This window comes from Pieris rapae, chromosome Z (genome assembly GCF_905147795.1).
Source record: "Pieris rapae chromosome Z, ilPieRapa1.1, whole genome shotgun sequence".
Lineage (NCBI taxonomy): Eukaryota > Metazoa > Arthropoda > Insecta > Lepidoptera > Pieridae > Pieris > Pieris rapae.
Window position 1 is genome coordinate 2669229 of NC_059534.1, and position 26195 is coordinate 2695423.

Consider the following 26195-nt stretch of genomic DNA (forward strand, 5'->3'; position numbering starts at 1 on the left):
CACGAACGCAGCGAATGACAGAAATTGATTTGGATATAATACTTTAATAAAGAATAACTTTGGCGTTAAAAAAGAGTAACGGAGAGTTTATTGCTACTTCTTGACCGTTATACATTGATATGAGGACTGACAGTATATGTAAATTTTGAATCATGTATTTTGTTTATTGGTGTACATGAGTGCACATTAAGTTACTCATGAATAGTTTAATGTTTAAAGAATGTTTAATGATTTTTCACATCTGAACGGAGATTGCAAACTGCGTAGGCGATACTAGCGTGGGCGGCGTCGTAAACTCAACACATCTATCTACATAATGCATATAAAGTTTTTATAAGTACAGTTGTTAAGCTTCTTAAAATATTATTAAGTTTTCTTAAACATTTTTACACCACAGAATATTTTTCTACTTATGAATGTCTAGACTCGGCTTTTACTAAAGTTACTGAGACAGGCTATAGTTTGTAACATGATTAGTACTATTTGTACATGCACCCACGAGAATGTAACTGTGTGCTCCTATTTCACTATGCCTCCTGCTGATAGAGGACAAATCTTTGTTTTTATTTTATTATTCTTTATTACTCAAGATGCCATATGGAACATGGTGTAATAGTTACAGCTCCTTACAAACATGTAAAAGAAAAAACTTGGCTATTGAAAGAGCGGCGGAGAGTTTATTGCCAGTCCTTCTCTTCCGTTTTACGCCCTTGATTTGAGAACTGGCAGTAAATGTAAAATTAGAAGCATTCAATGTATATTTCTTTTTTGACATACATAACTGTTCTTTATGTTAGCTACATGAACAAATGATTTTTGAATTTGAATTTGTATTATGTGTAACTGTTAGGGATACATTTTTTAGATGCTAGCTTCGGGAACTTTATAAATGTTGCCAGCTGCTGCATAGCAAACTCTTAGCGATTCTTGTGCAAGGTGAGTATCACGATGAGGAGGGGTGGCAACCTCGTGAAACAAATCGACGCCCTTGCAGAGTGATGATACCGCTTCAAGGTTTTCCTGATCCATTAGTTTTGCACCTTCCTAAAAAATTCCATACAATATGTTACGTATATTTTCTGTGACTTAGGGCCTGTTTCACAATGTCCGGATAAGTTCCAAATAAGCTATTTATTACTTATTGGTAGGATAAATAGTATTTTTGCGTTTCACGACTGTCAGATAGCGCTATACGTCATGAAATTCGAAGTATCTTATTTGGAACTTTTATCTTTCGAATAATTTATGTGTTGCATAGCTATTTGGCACTTTATCCATACATTGTGAAACAGGCCCTTAGTCGTATAAAAATTAGTTAATTCTTTAGTTATTGTACATTAGTTATTCCTAATGATTATAAAGAAATATGCAAACAAAATATTAAAAGCTAATACAAATAATATTGTAGAGCACTAAATCTAAATTTCTTTGTGTTACGTCCTAGTTTTGTGTAATACTATAAGATTATTTTCGTAGAGATTATGTTTTACAGGTAAAGATTTCCACGACTTATTTGTTAACACACCTGGTGTATAACCCTAAGACAACTAATCCCTAGAAAAATGATAATAATTTATTGTTACAGTATTTATATTTATTTGTAGTTTAACTGTTCCTTTAATATTATGTATGTTTTTCTTTTCTAATGACTTGTTAATTCTAAATAAATATCGTAACATGCGTATGGAACGGGGTCAATTATATAGAAAGAGGTCTGCAATAGCGACTTTAGAAGTTACTACGAGAATATTCTAGATGTTAAAAAGGCGATACATACTTGATACAGTGTTTGACATTCGTCAATACTTTCCATGCACATTTTAATCAATTTAGGATCGATCACCGTCGAACATTTAGCGCATTTGTTTGGCATACTCTTTGGGTTTGCTTGGAACTTACTAGAACAATCCGTATTGGGACATCTGCAAAGAAAATAAATGCTTGAATATTCAGGTTTTGATTGTGTGATTCATCGATATGCGATATTAAAATAGCTATCTGTATCTATTGATGAAATAAAAAAGAATATATGCTGGATTCAGAAGGCCTCTAACGAGGAGGTTCTGAAACGAGTTGGAGTGGTGACCTTATGCAAAACATTAAGCAGCGGAAAGTTGCGTACTTGGGCCACGTGTTGCGCCATGACCGCTACCACCTACTTCAACTAATTATAATGGGTAAAATCCAGGGTAAACGGCGTGTTGGTCGAAGGAAAAAGTCATGGCTTCGCAACGTTAGGGAGTGGAGGGGTATTGCCAATGCGGAAGAGTTGCTACATCTGGCGCAGGATGAGACGTTTTTCAGGAAACTGACGGCCATCCTCCAGTAACGGAGAGGCACTTGAGGAGAATCTATTGATGAAGATGGCGTGGTTAGTCTCGGAAGTCAAACCTTACATTGTGTCGTTGGATATGAGTGTCAATATTATTTGACTCTAGTATGATGATTGATTTTAACAGTCAACATATTTTGGCAGGGGTTAGAGGTTCGCTAAACTAAATAACTTACGATCGAGCAAGCTAAGAACAGCAGTGAGATAACCGGCTAGCATTAGACCGTGACGCGTATGTCAGATACAGAACGCTGATCACCAAGCCGATTAGACTGACAAATGATAATAAAACAGACCAGACTGAGAAATCTACAGAAATCTGAGGCACAGGCCTGAAAAGGTTGTAGCACCCCTGAATAATTTTGATTTATAAAACTGAAAACTTACTCTTGTCTGTGGTTAGACTAAAGATACACACACATCTATGTAATACAATCGTTCGAGACATGTCTAAAGATATATTAATGATTATAAATATGTTTTAATTATTACTTGGTTAACAAACGTATTAGTACCCGGCAGCCCGAGGCAATTAATCACTGTAGGTTTCTCGTTACATTAATTAATACCATAATTAGCCACCCCAAGTGGTCACCAATTCTAATTTATATTAATGTTAAAAATGGCATGCAATGTCGGCAATAAAGGTCTACCACGTAACTGCCAAAAGCGATAGCGATTTAAACATAAAAGTATTTGGAAATATACTTCACAGTACATAACTACATACATACACACAGTTGAAAAACTGTCATTGTGGTAGATGCAACTCTGTTAAGACTCAAGATACGGTCTCAATCGCTCTCCGTTTTCTTTGACAAAAACGCTGCACATATTCGTGACGTTTCATCCGTAAAAAAATACCTTCAAGCGCCTAAAGAAGTTTCACTTCAAAAACTTGCATTCAATGCACATATACGTATAACAGTCATATTACCTTAAATATGGAGTCAATGACTGCATTTGCTTCAGTGTCGGCCAATCTTCTCGACACGCGACGCATTCACATTGGAACCAATATCGGCAAGCTAGAGCCCGCCGTCTCTCCTTATAACTCCGTACAAGGAAGTGTGGGCCATAGTTTTCAGAGACCGTGGCCCCGGGACTTAGCGGTCGGATTGCACGAAGGACAATCTTCTTTCCTTCGAAGTACCTTTAACAATATTACGATGGAATTAAGGTAGAAAATAGCTTTAAAAAGTAAGTTATTAGGCGGGTCTACACAGAGCGACCAGCCTCGCGAGGCATTTTTCGCGCGAAGCAGCTCGCTTAGTATGGACGTGCCTCGGCCTAGGAAGGCGCCCGAGCTACCGCGACCGAAAGACCAAACGTCCCAGCCATCGAGTGTCGGCTTTATGAATTGCTCAAAGGCGCCTCATTCATTTGCCGCGCGTACTCTAGAGGCTTGGGCTTACCAAGTGCGGTCGCCTCGCAATTCTGCTCGCTGCTGTGTGGACCCGCCCATTGGCGTATTCTAAAAAAGAACTCAACAAGAGTCCATTGGAAATATTTCAAAATTTATCAGGTATATTCCTCCGCGCGTGTAGACGTAGTATGAAGTGATATTTGATATTTAAATAATGGAATCATTGTGATAAATAATTTTTTTAAGCAAGTGTTCTTTACCTATCAATTCGAAATAGTCATGGTAAATGAGGATCATTTATAAACCAAAAGCTAAGGTCTAATCCACATATGTCTCATTAATTAAGATTAATTCAAAGAAACATACCTAGATACGGCTGGATAGCATTCATGATTAAATAGAGCGCCTGTAGGATAAATTCCAACAGCTATGTATACTGGCTTTGATCCAGAAAACTGGTGTTGTCCTCTCACTGTCTCATAAATTTCATGGGCATTGAATTGTAGGAGTTGTAGGTTGTGAATAATAAGTTCGCATATGGCGGTTTGAGCTGAAATTTTAATAATATACAATTAAAGGAATTACAAAAATAATGACTTCGCCCTGTGAGAATTATTTATCCGGATACTTTGATGTCCCATTTAAGCCAATGGGATTGGGATGTTACCCAAGTCATGAATTGATTAAAATTATATAATACTGTCACAAAATATACTTTGCGCGTATATTTGTTATTTCTCTGCATATTAAGCATTATTTTGTGTACAATTTCGGGCGAAAACTTATTTCACCATAGTCGTAGTCCACATTTTATCTTTAAAGCCACAATTTGAAAAATTCTGAATTCATAATTCTTCATTGATTATTCCCGATTTCAACTGCTTTGTGATCAACGAAAATTATTATACCTAAGCCATTCACCAGGCCAGTTTCTCTCGATTTCCAATGAAAAAGCTTCCAAATAGAAAATAGGTCGGGCTTCGAGCCAAACTCAATCTGCGAAGGACGTTTAATAATTGCGTACAAAATCTCTCACGTCGTGTCGGTTAACCAGCGTCAAACATTCATTAAATAAAGATGCAGAAATAACAATATTTTTCTATGAATTTTGTGGTTTTAATATTAGTACCGTTGACAAAAATGATGGTTATTCAACAAACCATTGAAGTTTATGTAAATTTCGATGATGTAAGCCGCAATTTTCCTCTTTGTGAACTTTGTGAAAGTAATGAAATAAATGTATCTTTATTTATTTTTTAAGTAGAATAGTGCTAAAGTTATTTTTAACATAAATTATTTGATGCATATGATTACTTAATTTTATAAATACATATAACTAATGTATATTAACGACGAAATAAATTTTTACTAGTCATAATTATAAGAGATGGTAATGACGGAAGGTTCAAAGGTATTTCTGGCACAGGCTTTCCCAGTTTAAAGTATTTGCTGCAAACTTAAATTTAAACACACATCATGTATATCCAACAAGACGTATTTAAATAAAAATGCAGTCATCTGTTTTTCGCTTGCGTCGTGTCGAAACGTGTTCTTAATTTTTTTTTATATTGGGATCCCGTAATAAAATATCTCTGTTTGAATAACTACGCAGACGAAGACTTGAGAGTTTAACAGTAGGCGTTCATGCTCATGCGAATACCATCTATACGCGCATCGCGTTGGTGTGCTTAGTTCAAGCGAGTAAGAACAACGTTATTATTGCGCAATTGTTGGTGGCTTGGGGTTTTAGTGGGTATGCACAATCTCTATCAATACGCGTGTCCCATATAACCCTTCCGCACCAAGCAGTCGCGCCGTGTAATGCTATTCCACAAGTAAAAAAAAAAGCAAAAAAAACCTTATTATCTACGAATCCTGCACTGAATGCCTACGATAGAGACTGAAAAAATTATTTAAAAAATGGAAAACATTGTCGTGTTACTATTTATTTTATAGCATAAGAAATGAAGATTTCTATTGATTGTGGCCATTACATATGACCATTCAGCATTAGAAAAATGTGCCCTGAAACTGAGATTTTCACAAAGCAGGGTCAAGTCAAGATCTTGACAGATTTTTGGCTCAATTCATAACTATGAACAAGACTATTATGACGGAGCCATCATTGCCTTGTAGGCAGGACAAATAACGAGGCTGCTTGCTCCAGCAGACAAGTCCAGACTCCAATGACAGACATCGAAGACACAGGCTTCTATTTGGGGGAAATCCTCTGTATTCACTTGGACCTAACTTCAAGTGATCCCATTTCCGCGGTTAGACACGTGAGATTTCATAAAAGAAGCTGATGTTGCCGCAATGTCAGCGGTACACGATTTTTAATAGATCAAAACGGAGAATTTTAATTTTTTTTAGATTTAGAAAAGGGAAAATCTGGACTACAACGAAAAATAAAATAACAGTTAATTAATGATAATTGCTTCATACTCACTCTCACTTTTTTATTGTTATAGTTGATATGTGTTATCATTCTTATGGATAATATAAATAAAAAACTCCCGGAGAAATCTCAAAGAGGTGTTAATAAAATCTCACCAAGCTGTAAAAAGATTTAATTTAATGTACCTTTTATCTCGCTTTCCACATCCAATTTATTGAAAAAGCCGCCTCTCTTCAAACATTCAGTGAGAAACATCGCCATTACTACCCGTTTGAGGTAGTCCCGCCCGTTCCTCGAAGTAGAATGAGTACATAAGGAGTATATTTGTGCAGCTGTCATCTCTAATTTGTCTTGATAGCTCCCTTTATCTTCCACACTTTTTGTCTCGCAATTTGCATTTTGATCGGAAAAATTCTTGTGATATTTTCTCGATCTATTTAATCTTTCCTTTCTACTTTTTATCCTTGACTTTTTCGCGGTTCCTTCAATATCATTTACGATCGTACCTTCGACGGATTTCATACAGTTGTTTACGTAACTTGAGTAGATTTGCAAACTCGTCTCTAAGCCTGCTTGCGTTATCATCCGTAGTGCAATGTGACTAAGTATTGACATGCCAGATCCTGAAATAGAATGCATTCTCAGTAAAAGGGTCAAAGGTATTCGTAGTGCTGTATATTGTGAATCTAGTAAAATCAATAGAATTCACTTAGTGTTTCTGTAATATATCTGATAGTCTCCTCTGAGTCACTTATGAAATAAACAAATGTAGGCCTTTATTTCGAAACAACTAATAGAGAACTAACATTGTTTTTTAAATCAAATTATTTAATAATAATATTTCTTAATATAACCTGGATATGTACATCGCTGACAAAGCTGAATTTTATAAGGCTAAATTAAATCTTTACATACAATATATAGCTATACTAATATTTAGTATAGATATGTAGTTTTAAAAATTCTTTCACCATTTAAATGCTTCATTATCACTGATTAATATAGATTATTTTAATTGTAAGAAAAAAGTAAAGTACTCTACTAAAACTACAATAATTTTACCCAAAAAAATTTATTTATTATTGCATTACAATAATGAAGATAGAACAAAAAAAATACATCTTGCGAGTCCCAGCCACTAGTTTTTAAGAAAATGTTTTGATTATCAGAATATCAAGTCATTTCGCTATACTTTGGGTCCTGCAAGAAAAGAGCGTACCAATTCTTAAAAGGCCGGCAACGCAACGCGGCTCTCTGCCCTCTGGAATTGAGAGTGTCCATGGGCGGTAATATCACTTAACATCAGGTGAGCGTCCTACCCGTTTTCTTCCTGTTCTATAAAAAATACATAAAAATATGTCTGTATTTGTGGAATTGTTGAATACAGAAGTGAAATATAACCGCAGATGGCGCTTAAAATGATTTTATTACCCGTAAAAAGGTCTATGAATTTACACTCATGTGGGTGATAGGTTGTTACAGCAACATCGCGGCATTCGACGCTACAAAACGCGACACCCGAACAAATAGGACACCAAATTGGAGCTCCATTGTCACAGATTTCGAGCCTGCAAAAATAAATGAAAGGCTTCAGATGTTGGACCCGTTTCATACAAAAATATCCTATAACGAATGAAAATTCTTTATCTGCTTCGATATTGATGAAAAAGTGACCTGGCCGACTTTTGCTATTTTTAATAATATGGCAAACGTACGGTCAGCCGATAGCGTTAAACTGCCCGTGGGCTTTTGATACCCAAAACGGCTGCGTTGCCAGTCGTTTGGGGATGGACTAAGCTTCTACAAAGCTTACGACTAAGCTTAAACATCGTTCATATTCTGAATTAAAATACATAACTTTGTGAATCGTTTGTTCTTTTTACGGTAGCTGCAGATAATTCTTTTTGCAAAATTTGCCGGAATTTTCCTCTTTTTGTCCAGTATTTTCATTAAAAACTCACCTTTTGAAACAGTGCAAACAATGAGAGCCGTAATAATCAGATATGAGGCACGCTGCGTAGGGATTGTCAACTAAAAGTACATCGCCGGTTTTTATCTGATCATTTGCGACAACAAACCGTCCCTGAAAATACATAATAGGTACAGTCAAGGCCAATATACGACTTATAATTGTCCTAATACATTTAGGCTTCGTGGCATACATCCTTTACTTTATAAAGTCAAATCATTTATTCCAATTAGACTACCTAAAACGGCACTTATGAACGCTAAATAAAATTTAAAGATGAATCTTGTTGCCCCTTCCAAAAGTGTCCTGTGGAGAAGAATGGGCAAGAAACTCTACACCTAATCTTTTAAAATAAAATTTTGTATATTTGTATACATTAATAAAATAATTATATGTGAAAACAAAGGTCCTCGCCTTCTCCAGCGAAGGCGGTTTTCTACCCTAGTCTGTTGTTTATGGCTACTGATATTATTATTGGACGCACGGGCGGCTTTTAATTTTTCTTTAGTTATTGTGATTGGGTCATCCGAATCCGTTAGTACGTGTGCCACGCATTCTCTGTCGCTGTGTCTGTGTGTGTGTGTGTAAGAAGTCGCATTAGAAGTTTCACTTCAGAAAATACATGTTGGCCAGACTTCATTAGCTATGTATGAAATTACTTATGCAACTACTGCGCGTTTATCAGGCAGACTTATTGACTGGGAAGTAAACACTATAACATTTATTTTTACACATTTATTTACTATTTTACACTGGATTTAAATGATTATGATATGATGTGCATTACTTGGGTTATTTAGTCTTCAACATGCATTTTAATATGAAATATGAATAAATTGTTACCTTATTTTGTTCTTCAGTTATTTTTACTAACTTTGATAATGCAGGTATGTTTATTTTAGCACCGCCCGTTAGAGTTATGCCTGAAACGTTAAATAGTTTTATTTACACTCAAGTCTTCTTATAGCTTTGTTGATAATATATATTAACGTAGAAACTCTTGGGCCTTGTGTTCAATATAATATAGAATAATTTCATCCTGGGAAGGTAATTCGACACAATTATACGGTAGATTAAATTGTTTGAATTTGAACAACAAAATTTGTAGTTTGACTCCGAAGACGGTTCTTTTTGCGGGTTATGAGAGTTAAGTTTTCTTAGAGCGCGGCCACACGATGCGGTAACAGTGAGGTTTGGCACCGAAGCGGTGCCGCAACGTCATCCAACATACAAATTACTATTTCGCGTCACACGACGCGCGACGCCGCGCGTCAGCGCAACGCGCTAAGCGCGCCGTACTTGTGACCTGCAAGACGAGGCAGGGTGGGGTAAAATATATTGCCACACCGCAACGCCCGTGTGGCACCCTATAGCTCGAAATAATTGTGGTGCGGCGCCGCACCGCACAGTTACCGCATCGTATTACCGTGCTCTTAGTGCTTGTGTTTTGGAATACAACAGCACAATTAATGTTATAATATTACCAGAAGATTTTGTAGCCGATTTATTGGTTGTGTGGTCTAGTGATTCTATATCTTTTTGCAATTGAATTTTGGCTTCTTCATTGTTGCCCAACAGTCGTCCGGCTAACTCGTAAGACACTTTAGCTCTTGTCGGCTCTAGCGCCCCTGAAAATTGACATTACATTAACTGAAAATATTTAACTTTGGCACTGGATACAAATAAATTAAATTTCTTTGTAATTCACACAGACGCCTACCACGATAACCACTTCCAGATGAACATTCTTATGAGTTTTGTGAAAATATAGAAAAATTCTCATCGATTGTGTCTACCTGTAGTCAATGAACCAGAAATCTACAGAAATAAAGCTAAGTCCAAATAAGATTGTAATATCAACTAGAAATAACTAGAAACAAAATAGATGGTAGCGTACTTTTTCATAACCTTTCAATAATCTGCCACACGTACCCAACAAGTTTTTTTGGTTTTTGTCGGAATAGGAGACATGCATCATGTGTGTTATGAAACCACAAGGACGATGCCATATTTATCACAACCAGTGTGGTTAGTAATTGAAAGTTAGATTATTAGATGGTCTTATATTCAAATAAAAATATAACAACAATGTTGAGGCGATGTAAACGTGATCAGTTGGTAGGAAATAAACATTTCTTCGAAATAACGAACAAAAGGCGTTTGTATGAAAAAAAGAAATACGGTAACAAAAATCCCAGGAATTTATTCAAAAACTCTTAAAAATGAAAGAAGCCATTTCAGTTGGAATTGCTCAAGCAAAGGAACAACTGTTACTTATTTTACACGACGTTTGAACTTCGAATGTAATATGACATAGTGATTTGTGTACGTTTTGATTTTAGGCTATAGAAATCACTGTATCTAGTTCTCTGCTTAAATCAATTTCTACGTATCGGCTTTCGCATCCCTAAAATAATTTAGCAATTATCTAGATACATTTTTGCATTATTTATTTTTATTTTGATTTCTTTATGTTTAAATAGTTGTATATTATTTGTGCTATTTCAGTTTTGAGCTTCCCATTAGTGGTTGCCAGGAGGAGAATGCTAAGTTAATTATGTTGCCTCGGTATCGATTTTATACTAGGGGTATGGAATATTTTGTTCAATTTACATATTTCTATATCTGTCCCTACAATAATTGTATTAAAGCGTATTTAAATGAAAATGTTATCACTACTATTTTTTTTTTCAAACCATGGCCATGCTAGTTGTGAAGGGAGACATCGAAACACATTTATTATAATTAAAATTAAAGATTGATAAATTGTAGAGCAACTATATTATTAATTCACTATGTAAATTAAAAACAATTATTTCATGAATGCGTTCCGATCTCAGTTGAACGACTAGTCTAATATTTACAGCCATTGCAAAGTAAATTATGCCCACGAGGCTATATTGACCCAATTTTAACCCGTGTTTGGTGTAAGTTGTACGCATCCAGAAATCAGTTAAAAGTTAAATGGGTCAAGCGTAAATAATGGGTCAATATAAATCAAAGGAGTTTAAATTACAATTTTCTTAAATTTCATTAGGAAAGTCGTGGAGCAAAATTATTGTAAAAGATCAAATTTTATATAAATAAATGTGAAATGTTATTTAGAAATCATTTCCCAATTTGAATACCTGTTATAAACAAATTGTTACACGTGAAGGGAAAACAGAGTTTCACATAAAGAGAGGAAAGGAACAACGTGACTCGCTTTTTTGGCTGTTTGGCACGTTTTTGAAAAACCTGTGAAGTTCCACCCTAATTAATAAAAAATAAACCTTTTTTGTATAAATAGGTACTCATGTTTACAGAATTTGATAGAAAGAGATGAAGTAGTACATTAATTAAGTATCTAATTATACTGATGTACTTAGGTACAGCTAAGCAGTTTTTGTATGTTTATGCCCCGGTCTGGGCCTTGGCAGTAGTCAAGCATCCTCACAAACCAACAATGGGCGTGAAGAGACGGACCACCAAGCAGTCGCGTCGCGGAAGGTTTCCCCAAGTAAAAAAAAGTTGTTGTATGCCAGTTTCTGTGTTGTAACTTTTTTTAAATTATTATATACTTTTATATATATACTATAATTACCTATATACTATTAATTTTATTATTGAACAAATACAAAACAACCAATTTCAAATAATAAGCCGATTACCTTAATTGGCATCTCGAGAGAACGTAAACATACACATTTTAGAGGCTTATTTGATTGTATAAGAAATAAACAAATAATGTGTTTTGTTTCAGTTATAGGGATCTAAGTGAATGTTATTAACGTCCACTTGACTTATGTTTAAAAATATGTACCTACAAATTTGTTCCTGCAAATGCTGACATGCCACAAACCGCACCGGAGTTTAGTTTTGATCCTAATATCACTAAATTAATAAACATCGGAGGCATACCGCCACTGTCACATATAGTTCGTCACAGAGATTAACAAATCAAAGTCAAATCGGTTTAAAATCGTGACTACTAGAGGTTTATTTGAATTGCCAATGTCGCTAAATTTATAAACTAATTACTATTTAATGATCGATAGTAATTTTATAATCATTAAAATATATTTAACCTTTTAACTCATGTTCCTACGACAGTCGTTTGACTCTAGTCGGTTCGGGTTCAGAAGCGGAATGTGTTCACGAAATATGTTTATGACAAATTCGGGATCGCTTTTCATAAAGGCACCGGTTTTTCGATAATCGATTGAGTGGTCGTACCTAGACAGATTTACATTAGACTCTTGAGTGGAAATTAACCGGCTGATGCTAAAAATCTTATTTATGATCTTTTTTAATAATTCATCTGCAAGTGCCTTTTTTGTTAATATTAAAGTAGTGCTAGATTTAGATTTTTTCTCCTTCCTAGTCCACTTCGCCAGTCTAACCCCGTTTCTTTGTAATTTTTTTCATCGTGTACAATACTAAATGCTGCTGTTTGCGATGACTACAACTAAAGTTCCATAATTGAGCCATCCATATCTGGTAAATTTTTCATAAATTATTGATATTGCACTTTAAGGAAAGTAGTGACCAATTCCAGGTCTAGGGTGGAATCGCACTTGATTCCGAGTAACACACAGTGCTTCAAACCACAAATTTAAATCCCTGATAATCAAAATCAATGATGAAAAAAAATCCTTTTCATTACTTTTTTGCATTAATGCATAATTACTTTTGCTATAACAAACAATGCTACAGATTTTTTACTATACTATATGTAATTAATTATTCTTATAAATATTATTAATTTCAAATACCTTTATAACAGTGGCCCATTCGCCAATAATATTGCGCTCGCATCTTCGCAGGAAGGCGTTCCTTTAACGCAAGCTTCAGATCTTCCAACGCTGCGTTTGGCTTTTCGATTTTCAATAGAACTTCTGACCGAATCCAAAGCGCCAGTGCAAGAGTCAACCCGCCATCAATAACTTCATCTACACCTGTGAAAAATCTCTTTATGCGCACTCATATTGTGAACATATGAATATATAATAACATAACATAATATAACATTTATTCAATGATTCTTAAAATGACGTTTAAACGTCGGCCGTAATCTCTAAATAGGTTATTGGGTTATCACAACGTTTTCGAAATTCTCATAGCGGCACTGGTACTCTGTAACTTCCAATTGCAATAAAAAAACCTATGTTGAGTTTTTTGTACCGGGCAATAACAAAGTATAGGTACTATAACCTAGTCAAGCCGTAAGTTCTGTTATAAATAAAAATGCATTTTTTTAAATGAAAAATATATTATTATTAAAATTTTATATCTACATTTTTATAAAAGTCTTAGCAAAACGGATGCAGCTTTATCGGACGCACTGTTTCAGAGACACTGTTCAAGAGACTCAATGTCATCGATTCAAGACTCTTGATAGACTTTGGCTGAAGATTTCACTCCATTTTCACAAAAATGTAGTTTTGTGACTGCTTCACACGCCCCACCAAAGCTTCACTGACGCACGATGATAACTACATTGTACTTTTCCGATCTCTTAAACAGCTTCTTTAGAACAGTAAGCGTACTGTATCTTGCTTATTGTAGTGTTCTTCAATCGTGAAATTTTTTTAATCGGTAAAGAAGATATAATCGGTAAAGACCGCGACAGAAGGCGTTTTTATCGATCCGCTCTATTTAATCGTAGAGATTGATTTAGGGCATGCCCTGTGTATCGACGATAAGGATCGAGCTTCAGATTGTTTTATAATACGCGACGGAGTCCTAACGGGAATCTTCGAGAGAGTTTATAATGGGGTTTCGACGAATTCTGACGTATGTAGTTCTAATAGCACCGCTACGATCTTTTCTCTTCGACAGACGAAGTGGTGTGGTATATGTTGATAGTACGATGTACGGACTACTGCTAAGCCAAGCTTTTGAAGTGTCTGAAATTCATCACTGCAATCCTATTTTATTTAACACCCCTTATTTTATTTATCAAAATTATTATCAACATGAAAAGGTATATGAAATAGCCCTAACACGAAAGAAGTTTTTAAAATAATATACGGGTTCCAAAATGAAAATAATTAAAAAGTTAAAAAAGGGAAACGTTTTTATGTGACAGTATTTATGGAGTATTATTTTCAAAAAATGGCCTGGTACGAACGTCACATATATATAAATAAACTAATAAACACTTTTCCCTTTCACTCATACAAGCAAAACAAATAAAAATGAAAAGTTTTTTAATATACTGGACTAAATTGAACAAAAAACCAGTTAGAAGTGGTTTTAATGGTAGGGATGCCATGATGATCTTATGTTCTAAAATTAACGTATTTTATTTTATTTTTATTTTAATATACTTTTCTCAATTATTTTAACAAATTAAGTTTTAATATCTTGTCTGATTTTTTTGTTGTTAATAATTATTGTTATATTATGAGAGTTTTTCATAAGAAAACATCATTAAAATTGAAGATATTGAATTTCATAAACAATCTTGAGTAAAGCTACGTAGATTCCTCTTCAAATGGATTAATAAAACTGTTTCGTGAATTTCATGAATTCTTCAAAATGTATCATGATATCGTTCTTAGAAAATGTTTAAATTACTTCAGCAATAAATGTTATTATTTATTTAAAATATGTAATTTATATACATTATATTTACATACTATCAACAATAAAATTGTATTTTTATTGACACACATATTGCTCTTATATCGCACTTTAAATTTCATAAGCTAAAATAACTTTTGTAATTAATTAGCGGACCCGACACACGTTGTCCTGTCCTTACTATGAATATTGACTTCGAATTAGTATAATTAACTAAAAAATATTTCACAAAACAAAGTATAATGTTTTATGATATACAATGACCATGCGAAAAACAATGTTTTTCAAGATTAATGCCAAAACAAGCGACTGTAATAATGTTTTATGCATTTTATCAAAAAATTAAACTCTGATCGGAGCTTTTTTAAACGATTTTAATTTCACTTACTTTCTTTTTGACGTTATGTTATGTCAAACGCGATAAGGTTACATCAAAAAAGTTTGAATTGTAGAAGGACTCTAAATGAAAAAAATTGCTGTAACAAAAGACTGGATAACATGATTAAATTTTCTAATTTTCATTCATAAGAACCTTCCCCTGACATTAACAAACACAAAAAAAGAAAGTTCAGGCGTGTTGGCCTCACCAAAGGAAATAGGCATTTATATATATATACATTATATCTGTATATGCATATCTATCCCATTACAATCTATTATTATTAGCCAACTATCTACTTAAACTTGATCATAAAAAAATACGATAATATATTATTCTAATCCAGGGACGGTTAAAGAGAAGAAGGATCCTTGTACCGTGGTTAATCCAATTTTCTCTGCTGCACTTTATAAGTAGATTTACGAGGTTTTCCAATATTCTATAACTGAGTAAAAAATTAGTGCGATATTTTTGCTACAATTAGCAGCTAATGGAGACGAAAATACCTAAATCCAATAAGTATAGAGAATGAAAATCTTTGATATCCAAAGTAAAAAGGTCCAATACGCAATCGCAACTCGAAGTGTAGGAGGGTGTGTGGGAGTGTTTTGTCTGGAGCAAAATAAACAAGACTTTATAAAAATATTTAATTTTTAAGTCAAAGGGCGTCCTCGTCTTACACTACCACAACAGATAGCCTAAGATAAAACCGTTTGCCCCCTGTTCTATAAAAAAGAAATCAGTCAACAACCCCGTTAGGTCTCAGATTTCTGTATCTGTTTCATGATTATTTTTAAAACTAAAACTGAATTTTCTAAGATGTTTTCCTTCCGAGGATCGAACCTACGACCTCCAAACCACGACGCTGAGACTCGCATGTAGCAAATTTGGATTTTATATTTAGGATGTAATATTTTATCTACCTGTCTGACCATAATGAATATCTGTTAGAAACCGTCATAGAATCGTTACAAAACTTTCTCAGTCAAACCACTTTTATTTCATGTCAAACAGTACATTTCCATTTCCGTAGCGTCATTTCATTTGTTGCAAATAAATGCTCTCGCTTTTCCTCGCTGAAGGCTTTTCTCCTGCAGTGACAAGTATCCTTTACTTATAAATATTTTATTGGATTTTCATTTTGTTATCACAGTATTATTTTATTCACTTCGCGGCTTGTTACAAAGACGTAAGAGTCACAAATTAGACGTCAATCTTCGGTATTTTAAATGGAAAGTTTCAGGTTTCTACTTAGAATATTATTGACTTAGAATTTAAGTAAGTACATAGCGTAGAGGCATTTCTATTTCTCACATTTCTATAGACCGATTTTATGATACATGGGTATCATGGGTAAACACATATTTTATAGTACTGTAGATATAGAAAAATCTATGCGAAATAAACAAATTCTCAAGATAGTTGAAGCGGCAGTACACAGTTAAAGTATAAGATCTGTTCGCAAGTTAATAATTACCAGTCATAGTAGCTCGAAGAACAGCTTGGCTGGCTAATGACAGTGCCTTGGACAATTCATTGTCTTTTAAAGCAGATTGTGCAGCAATTCGTCTTTCATAAGAAATTCTTGCATCTTTACCACGGTAGATAGGCTCTATACGTGAAAAAATCGTTTGAAGAGTTGTCATTATCTGTAACCAAAAATAATACTTTTTAAAATATAAAATTATATCAACCAGAGTACTGTCTTCTCAAAATAAAGGACTCGCTCTAGGATTGCAAACTTGAGATTATTAGGATTAGGTAATTAAACGTTAAAGGAAAAATTTAACGTATTGCGTTGTTAGAAAACTAGAAAACCTTTTAAATTAAATACCTGTTCAGTCAACTGGAACTAATTTCTGAAACGTATATTTTTTATTACGAAAAACAAATATTATTAGAGCAGATTGCTTTAGGTACAGAAAAATGAGAATTGTTCCATTACCCAGAGGTAACCACACCCACCCACAGGTCCACAATATGTGGACATAAGACATATTTTAAAGTTTCTTCGAAATTATGTAGTGGATTTCATTTACTTTGTTTTTGTGCATTAAAAATGTTACTCGAAAAATGAGGACTCATAGTATTCTTATACAAACTCCTCACACAGGATAGGCTTATAATTTGATCAGCATATTTGGTAAGATGAGATAAACTTAAGCCTAACCTAAATTCTATTTTTTTTATGTTAAATGTGAGCCTCCTGCTCGTCTGCCTCCTGTAACATAAAAAAAACTAGCTACGTTCCTTGGTCAGTTTTTGCATGGCAGGGAAGCTGCATGTAAGTAGAAAGAAATCCTAAAATATCTTTCACCCTTCTAATAATTCTGGCCAACATATTCGCTGCTTCCGTGTCGTACCAACTACGGTTTCGGAGCGTTAACTACGTTGTCAATATAAATATGTTTATGTACCATAAGTATCGATTTAACATAAGTTTATTGTAAGTGCAGGGAAAAATTATATTTAATATATTATATAATGTAAATAGTTTTAACGTTTATGCAGCTTTAACAATACATTAGCGTATTCAATGAGTATATGAGTTTATGTATTGAAACTGATAAACACTTTATATACAAAACTGACTCAATTTATAGATATTTGACGTCGATTCTGTAGACGGGAGCAACGATGTATGTCTAACCTGTTTACAAACTGTCATTAGCGATTTTCTTCACGTTTATCGAGAAATTTTCCCTTAAATTTGAAGTTTGAATACCGTTTTGCATTCTGGAAAATAACGGCGGAGATTTAGTATCAGTTTTAAATTGATTTTGTTTTTAGTTATATTTATTATGTACGATTAATTTATAGTATTCTTATAGAATATATCTTATAGAGAGGCACTTGAAGAAGAAGAATTTATAGTATTAAATAAACTTAAGGTGCAGCTCGTGACTATGTTTAGTTAACATAGTTAAATTAATATAAATCTAATAATACCACACGAAAATGTGTAGGAATTGTTAACGTCACCATCGCAACAGGCAGGCGTTTAGGCGCATCGTAGCAAAGACATATCAGTCAAGCGAGAAGCCAACGCGACGGGCGGTGCCTTGATGCCACAGCATTAAGACGGTTCACAATGTTGAACCGAAATCGCCTGGAATCGATTTATTACATAGTAACGACCCTCCTGGCTTTTCTTAAATTGAATTACGATATTCACATTATTTAAAATAACGTTGAGACATTAAAATAGTAGTCATTTTATTGCTGAATCATAGACAGCGTTTTGAAGTTTTTCGCCTGGAATTGCACATAAAAACATCTCGTTAATGCCAGCAATATTTTGTGTTTAGGCTGAATGTAATACGTAATTCGCAAAACCGTTTTGACGTCGTTTTGGTCAGCCTATGTTCTACTAATTATACGTTCTGAGACTAGGAACGCGGAAACCAACCAACAACAAAGCACAAAGCGGGTAGGTATTTTCTTTACAAGAACCAAGGAACAAAAGCACTCCAGGCAATATTTGAAATATTAAATTATGGGTTCCTGGAAAGGTTTTGCCGATTAAAGCCATACTTAATAGGAGGGCAGCATTATTTAAATGAAGTATTTTAAATTGCTGCTACAGAATTGGAGTGTAAAAATTTCTTGAATTGGCACACATCTCCACCAATTCCCAGATAAGATCAAACCACTAGAACGAGTGAAATTGACACGGTTGAAAACGGATGTTCCAGCATAGTCGGAAATTATTTTCACTCGGCAAATATATGTATGTATTAACGTAGGTCGATAAAATATGTATGTATTAAATTGGCAATATTTAAAAAATGTTGCTAATTTAATGATTGATTGTAACAGAGCAGTGTTGGCCTAGTGGCTTCAGCGTGCGACTCTTATACCTGAGGTCGTAGGTTCGATCCCAAGCTGTACACCAATGGACTTTCTTTCTATGTGCGCATTTAACATTTGCTCGAACAGTGAAGGAGAACATCGTGAAGAAACCGACATGTCTTAGACCCAAAAAAAGTCGACGACGTGTGTTAGGCACTATGGAGGCCAATCACCTTACCACTTACCTATTAGATTTAAAAAATGATCATGAAACAGATTCAGAAATCTGAGGCCAAGACCAAGAAGACAAGACAAAGAGGTTGTAGCGCCACTGATTTATTAATTTTTGTTTGTAAAGATTGATTAAATCATAGAAATATTTATATACATTGTTTTTTTGTAGATGGGGTTAGTCTTAGCAATGGTACTGCCTTATTATTAATTAATTATATAATAAATAAATAACATAGATTATACTTAACAATTGTATAAGTACAATACGTATAAATAACAAGCACCCAAGTTATGAATTGTATATTAAAATCGCAATACACAGTTAACAAAGAAAAATCACGTTGTCATATATCAAAGCATTCTAGAAAATAATTTACAACACCATAAGATTCATAGTGCTATAAATTTCAGACAATATCAGTGTAAATTGACAACAATAAAACCGTATAAAACTTAAAAATAATAAGCACGGCGAGAATAAGTAGGAATGAGGATATTTGTTCGGTCGAATAAAACTGAGTGCAGTTCTCAGTAGTTTGTTGCATCGCTCCCACGGGCACCTTAATGAGAGCCGACGTCTCTAACAAACTCGCTAACCATAGGTAAGTTATATCTAGATTACTTTGCGCAATCGTTTGAGCAGTGAAGATTCGCGTTGCTACATTTATCAATAGTTTAACATTCTATTACCTTAATCTGTGGAGTGTAAAGTACTGAGTAGTACTTTTTTATACAGGGATTTAAAGTAATGACTTTTCTATTACCTTAATCTGTTTTAGAATTTAAAATGGTGACTTAAATTTCTGATCTGTCTTGATTTATGGGGGACTTAATTTAACCAGAAATGGTAATATTTTTATCGGGAATCGAATTTACTACAGAGATAGTCATGAGTCTATTTTGTATAGTTAATATTTATTTTGATAAAGAATAAAATATCGAAAAGAAACCAGGAATTGATGATAGGATAGTCATTAACGTGTCGAGGTATGCATCCGGTTTTCTTTAGTTACTTTGCATTATTTTAATTTAACTAAAAAAATTTTGATAACTGGACATGAAATTAAATAAAAAAATCTTGATTTAATGTATTTAGAATAGAGATCAAGTGAGATTTGGGTTTTTACATTTTCTTAAAGGCTTTTTAATAAATTTACGTTTATTTATTTGCCACATGTGAAAGTGCCTCCCATCTTTACGCGATTTTAAATATATGTACCTAAACTGAAAATTTTCATCATAAACTCATAACTTTCATATGAAATATGAGATATTATAGAAGTTAGTAATACAATTTTTTTTTATAGAACAGGGGGCAAACGGGCAGGAGGCTCACCTGATGTTAAGTGATGCCGCCCATGGACATAATAATAATACATATAATACCATTAGTAGAACCAATCGAATACTAATTTAAATTTTGAATAAAAAATTGTGTAGGATGAGTGTGAATAGAACATAGAGATTCAAACACATTACACTTACTCATTATCTCACATTCACCCACACAATCGTCGCACAAGCACTGGCTTATACTGTTAAAAATTATGAGAAAAATTTGTTGTAGACATATATTTTTTTTAAAGAAACATTCTATATTAACTTGACTGTGTACCAGCTGGGATCGCAGGCTACAGTTTCACTTTAAATGTTTTCTTAATCTTAAACATTACGTATATATAATCTCTGTTATATACTAATAATGAATAACTTATATTTGTCAATAACACGAAGTACAAATTAATACGATTAATTGAAGGACCAATTTAGCTATAGAAGATTAAGCCCAATTAATTAAAATGCAGCTCTCAAGAAGAGTTTACTGACAGTAAGTAAATGCGAAAGCGGCTTTATTTATCGATTAGCGCTTGAAAATATTTATTAAGCCTTTCCTTAAATACTTAAGTGTAGTCTTTTTAATAAACAGTGAAAAGGATTTAATAGCTGTTTAAGTGTTATATTTCATTTTTTAATAAGACGCCGAATAGAACAGCGTGTATCTCAAATTGTTTAAAAAAAAATTAAATCGTTCGTATATATTAAATTTCTCGTGTAAATAAAAATACATTTTTTGTGATAATAAATAAAGTACCTTAAACATTATATTTATAAGCTAACGGTAATAGGCATCTGTCGATGTAGCAATGGGTAAAAATTGGCAGAGCCAAAAATAAAACTGGAATTGTATAGGAAAATCACCTTTCGTATCGTAATAACGGTAAATAATAATTTACTAAAAATAATTAAACATCTTTGTACTAGAGATTTTATAAATCGACTTAATATACTACATTTGGAAAAAATATTATTAATATGTATTAAAAAAACTTTTTGTCTTAAAACTTTAACTTTTTGTATGAAACGTAATATTTTTTTTGAACGTTAATTTGAATTGTTTTACTACAAGTAATCGACGAATTGACGATGATATTACTAATAATGTATGTAACTTCTATGTAAAATTCCTTTAAAGGAAAATTTACACGTCATTATTTATGTATAGCAGAATATGCGAACAAATTATTAATAAAGCATTGAAGTTCGTTTTTGTTTTACACGATACATACAAATTGGACCCTTAAAATATATCGTCATATATTATTGTGTGTGAGTTGTGTTACAAAGCAGTAGTGAAACAATTTCAACGCCTAAGCCCGAAGTACTGCGACGCGTCGTGAGTTTCCAAGAACTAACCAAGATCTAAGTCTTACTTTATTGATTTAACTAGAACTTGTTCAACAGCTTAATTATATATTCCGTGTAACATCGCAGCTTTATGGATGGATGAGCAATACCTAGACCTTGATATTGTGCATCGGTATTAGAAGTGGCATAAAATTAATTTATGATTTATCAATATGAAAGCTTGTAAATCGAAATATGCTTCGATGGATTTTGTGTCTTTAGGTATATTTGCATATTTTAAATGCAACGTCTATGCAAGGGACCTGTTATACATTAATTTTACGTTGCTTAACGCTTAGTAATCCAGATAAAAATGTATTAGTAATGATTCGGTACTTTTTGAGTTTGTCGCTGCAGACATATGTAGAGTGATTTTATTTTGAAAACTACACGTGTCATTTGAATTCGAATCAATAATTATTTTTCTATTTTAATTAACAAAGAAACTATTATTAAAGTATTTCCGAACCAATTCGACTTAGGGTCCTTCAAGAAAAGAGCGTATCAATTCTTAAAAGGCCGGCAACGCACTCGCGAGCCCTCTGGCATTGAGAGTGTCCATGGGCGGCGGTATCACTACACATCGGGTGAGCCTCCTGCCCGTTTGCCCCCTGTTCTATAAAAAAAATAAAAAAAAAACTCTTCCCATTTCTAATAATTATTTCGCTTGAAATCGTGTCCAGTTATTACAAACTGAGCCATAGCTTCACTATATTTCTTTGAAAGAACTGCTATTTAATATAAGAATTTTATCGTAATAAAGTATATATTAAGAATTTATCGAGTGTTAACTCAAGCGTCCTCTTTCAAACATCCTTCGAGACTCGATAGATGTTATTGAATTCCTTCCTATCTTCGCTAACTTCTGTGAGATTTCATTTCACCGAAATTATATCATAAATTTTTTATCTTAGTTCATTTGTCGTATGTATATTTTAATGAAAATTGAATTTATATACAGTCAGTATATAATAATAATAAATCCCGTTTATTATCTTCACAGATGTTTAATATACATACATTTGTTATACATTTATACAAAGTATCCATCAGACCCCTTTCCAGTAAGCTCAGCTTTTTACAAATATCCATTTTGACTTTGTTCGTCCATTCCTGCTAATTATTCTGTAGTATATATAATGGTTTATTATGAATAATCTTCTACTTAATGCAAAATAACGAAATGCATTAAATTTTGTGCAAAAAATGCAAGGGTTATGGATACTAGACCAATTATAAAAGATGAAGAATTGAATCTGGATGATACCAAGATATTTCTTGGAATCAGGGATTCAAATCTTCAGTGGTCGCCTCATATCAACGAATTGGCGAAGAGCCTTAGTTATGCAGTTTACGCGGTTAAAAAAATTCGCTCACTGACTGATGTCGATATAGCTAGACTTGTTTATTTTAGTTATTTTCACAGCTTCATTATGGCTTATTATTATGGGGTCATACTGCTGATGTCGCATCTTATTTCATCCTGCAGAAGAGGGCTATTCATGCACTCTATAATTTAAAATGTAGAGAATCTCTGAGAGATAAATTCAAGGAAATTAATTCAATTACCTTTCCCTCGCAATATATCCGACCCACGGTGGTATAAGAGAATATCTCTGTTGCAGACGACCATACGATTGAGAATATTATTGTTCTTATTGTACATACCGTTTCATTTTCCATAACTGCCTTAACCTTGCTGCGTTCATCGATTTTATCAAATGTGTTTAAAAATCCGATGGATTCTGCGATAGATACTACTTCATTCGCTAAGTTTATGAAGAACCCTTTCTTGTTGGAACAAACTGTGACGTCACTGCATGCTTCAGCATAGCCAGAGTCGACTTCCTCGTATATTCTTGACATCTGAAATATTTTGGGATATTTTATTAAATGCTATTAAAACCATACAGAAATATAAATTTAACCATTTCGTTACACTGACTGCAGTGTGGATGATGCCTAATATGCCAAAATGGACCCGTCGTCCAGGGCAGCATTTTAGTGTCTGCCCTTTCTGGGCGTTCAATAGCCTCGTTTGTCCCCTATTTTATAAAAAAGGGAAAGTAAATGAAAATTAAAGAGATTTCATTAAATTGTTTAAATTACACCTTGGTGAAATACATAGCCTTTTGAATATTAGAAATAAAGCTTGTACACATTGAAAATAGGCTAACTTGATATCTCACTACACGAAATTAGCTTAGAAATGCTAGGAACGTAATGTGCGAGCACAGTACAGACTAATTTCCCTAATTTAAATCAGAGACTTTACACCGGCCTGACTTTGTCCACCGTGTTTATATATTAACAGTAGCTATTACGATAAATTTTGTTATTAATATAAAAATCGTTAATATTAAATTTCGTAGATGCACCGCTTCTGCGAAATACAATTATTTCTCCACTATTCGAGATAATGAACGAATATTTGCACGTAAATAAATACGAAATTTCTCTATAATTTGAAGCATTGCTGGAGCCGTCTATTGGGAGATAAATTCTATTTCCCTACAAAATTATAGAAGGAACAACGCTAATTAGTCGTGCGCTCACTGATTGCAATCAGAATTGCAAGATGTCGTAATTTAGAACCTACACACGCTTTCAGATGAATTAATTTAATATTAACTCGAACAAACTAAATATTATTATATTTTTATTGGCAGCTTTCTGTTGCTGACACGCGTCGTCCTTTTTTGAGTCTCAGAGTAAGGTTGAGAGTCAAGTGTCGAAATCCAATAAATTTTTGGTAGACAGGAAAAAATCCGTGCATTCTCATCCAAATGAGTATGGTATTTTTTATAGAACGACAAGGGGGGGGGGCAAACGGGCAGGAGGCTCACCTGATGTTAAGTGATACCGCCGGCAATGGACACTCTCGATGCTAGAGGACTCGCAAGTGCGTTGCCGGCCTTTTAAGATAAGATTACTTCAGTGGGCAGTTGCTCATGTAAGGTTTGAGAATGTTGGTTTATTAATGATTATACAAAGAATATTATTGTGGATGTCAAATTTATGTCAAAAGAATGCCGGATTCACAATGGCGGCGCAGAAATTTAATCGCTTGGTTAAATTTAGCTAGGCACTTGACCGGTTGCTGTAAATGTCAGAAGTAACATTCTTAAATCGTTTTATCAATTTATTACTAGACAGTACAGAATTTTGCTGAAAAATTATGATTCCATGTTTAACCAACAGGTCTACGTTGACGTTTTCCGGTTCCAGATGGCACCATATTCTCGCTTTCTTCAAGGTTCCCGAACATTTCCAACTGGGATGTCATTGCGTAACTGGGTCATATGTCAATATACCCATCTGTTAGTATGTTTTCTTAACCGACTTCAAAAAAAAAGTGAAGAGAATAAACTATCTAACGTGATTTTAATTTTCTATGCAGCCTCGAATCTGTACTCTACAAAAAAGGGACGCTCTTTATGCTACGTGACAACTAGGAGTATCGTTTGTTTGTATAAAAATTTACGGCTTACGACAAAACTGGTATTATTTAAAGAAACAGGCACTGTAGTAAAAATATTTATTTAAGGACAAACACAGAAACTTTTGAAAGTGCAGTATCACACAAAAATAAAATCATATTTCAAAATAATTTATTGGATAAGAAAATGTCCGCTTGAGATACATCACAAAATGTCCACTACATACAATAGCGAGTTGAATGAGTTGTAGATGTAACTTGATACTTATCGATATATATTAAAGAGATTTTTCAATATTAAGATTTCCCTCGTAGGATGTCTACCTACGCTTTTTATCCATTACATTGATCAAGTAACAATAATGAATATTTCTATTCTATATTTCTATACTTGGAACTGAAATTAAAATATAATATATGATAAGTTTAATTTGAATATACAGCGATCACATAGGAGTATGAAATTACATATTCTAAATCTGATTATTAATACGGATTTAACGTAAATGTGTATTAGAAACTATTGAAAAGTAGAAAAAAATTGTTCACTCCCGCATAACTTTTAGCGCTGTTGTCGGGTTTATATTTTACCGACCAAGAAGCTGCTCATCACACGACACATACATCTTTCGACAATAACCATACAGTTTTAACGTTACCACCACACCACAACGATCCACACCATGTTTGATGACATTTCACTTTCAGATCACCAAAATTTATTGGTGAAGTACGAAGTGTAATTAGAAGAAAAAGTAAGACACATAGAGGTTTTAGGAGAAACAATTATAAGGGTCAATATGCATGCAAAAAAAAAATAGATAATGTGCGTTTTTGGGTACGTTTTAACTTCAATCAGCACAAATAATTTATTGAGTGTACAAAGTTGTTATGAGTGCTTCTACATTTACCGTTATATTTCTACATAAATATATAGTTTGGGTTTAGTCACAACACAGTCAATGTACTAATATTCTGTTAAAAACAATTTTACCTTTGTTTTGTTCGTTGCGAGCGGCTCAGCACTTCTAATA

General features: G+C 33.7%; 1 protein-coding gene across 1 annotated transcript; it reads right to left on the reverse strand.

Annotated features, from left to right (window-relative positions):
* Positions 1-664: 664 nt before the first annotated feature.
* On the reverse strand, positions 665-26195 carry LOC111003398 (SET and MYND domain-containing protein 4). The gene is made up of 13 exons (XM_022273870.2): positions 26156-26195; positions 23391-23588; positions 16489-16660; positions 12820-13002; positions 9550-9693; positions 8909-8988; positions 8058-8179; positions 7528-7664; positions 6282-6719; positions 4065-4248; positions 3270-3485; positions 1778-1922; positions 665-1044 (listed from the first exon to the last, which is right to left on the reverse strand). Exons 2-13 carry the CDS (start codon positions 23586-23588, stop codon positions 862-864), a joined length of 2202 nt encoding a protein of 733 aa, XP_022129562.2. The 5' UTR covers positions 26156-26195; the 3' UTR covers positions 665-861.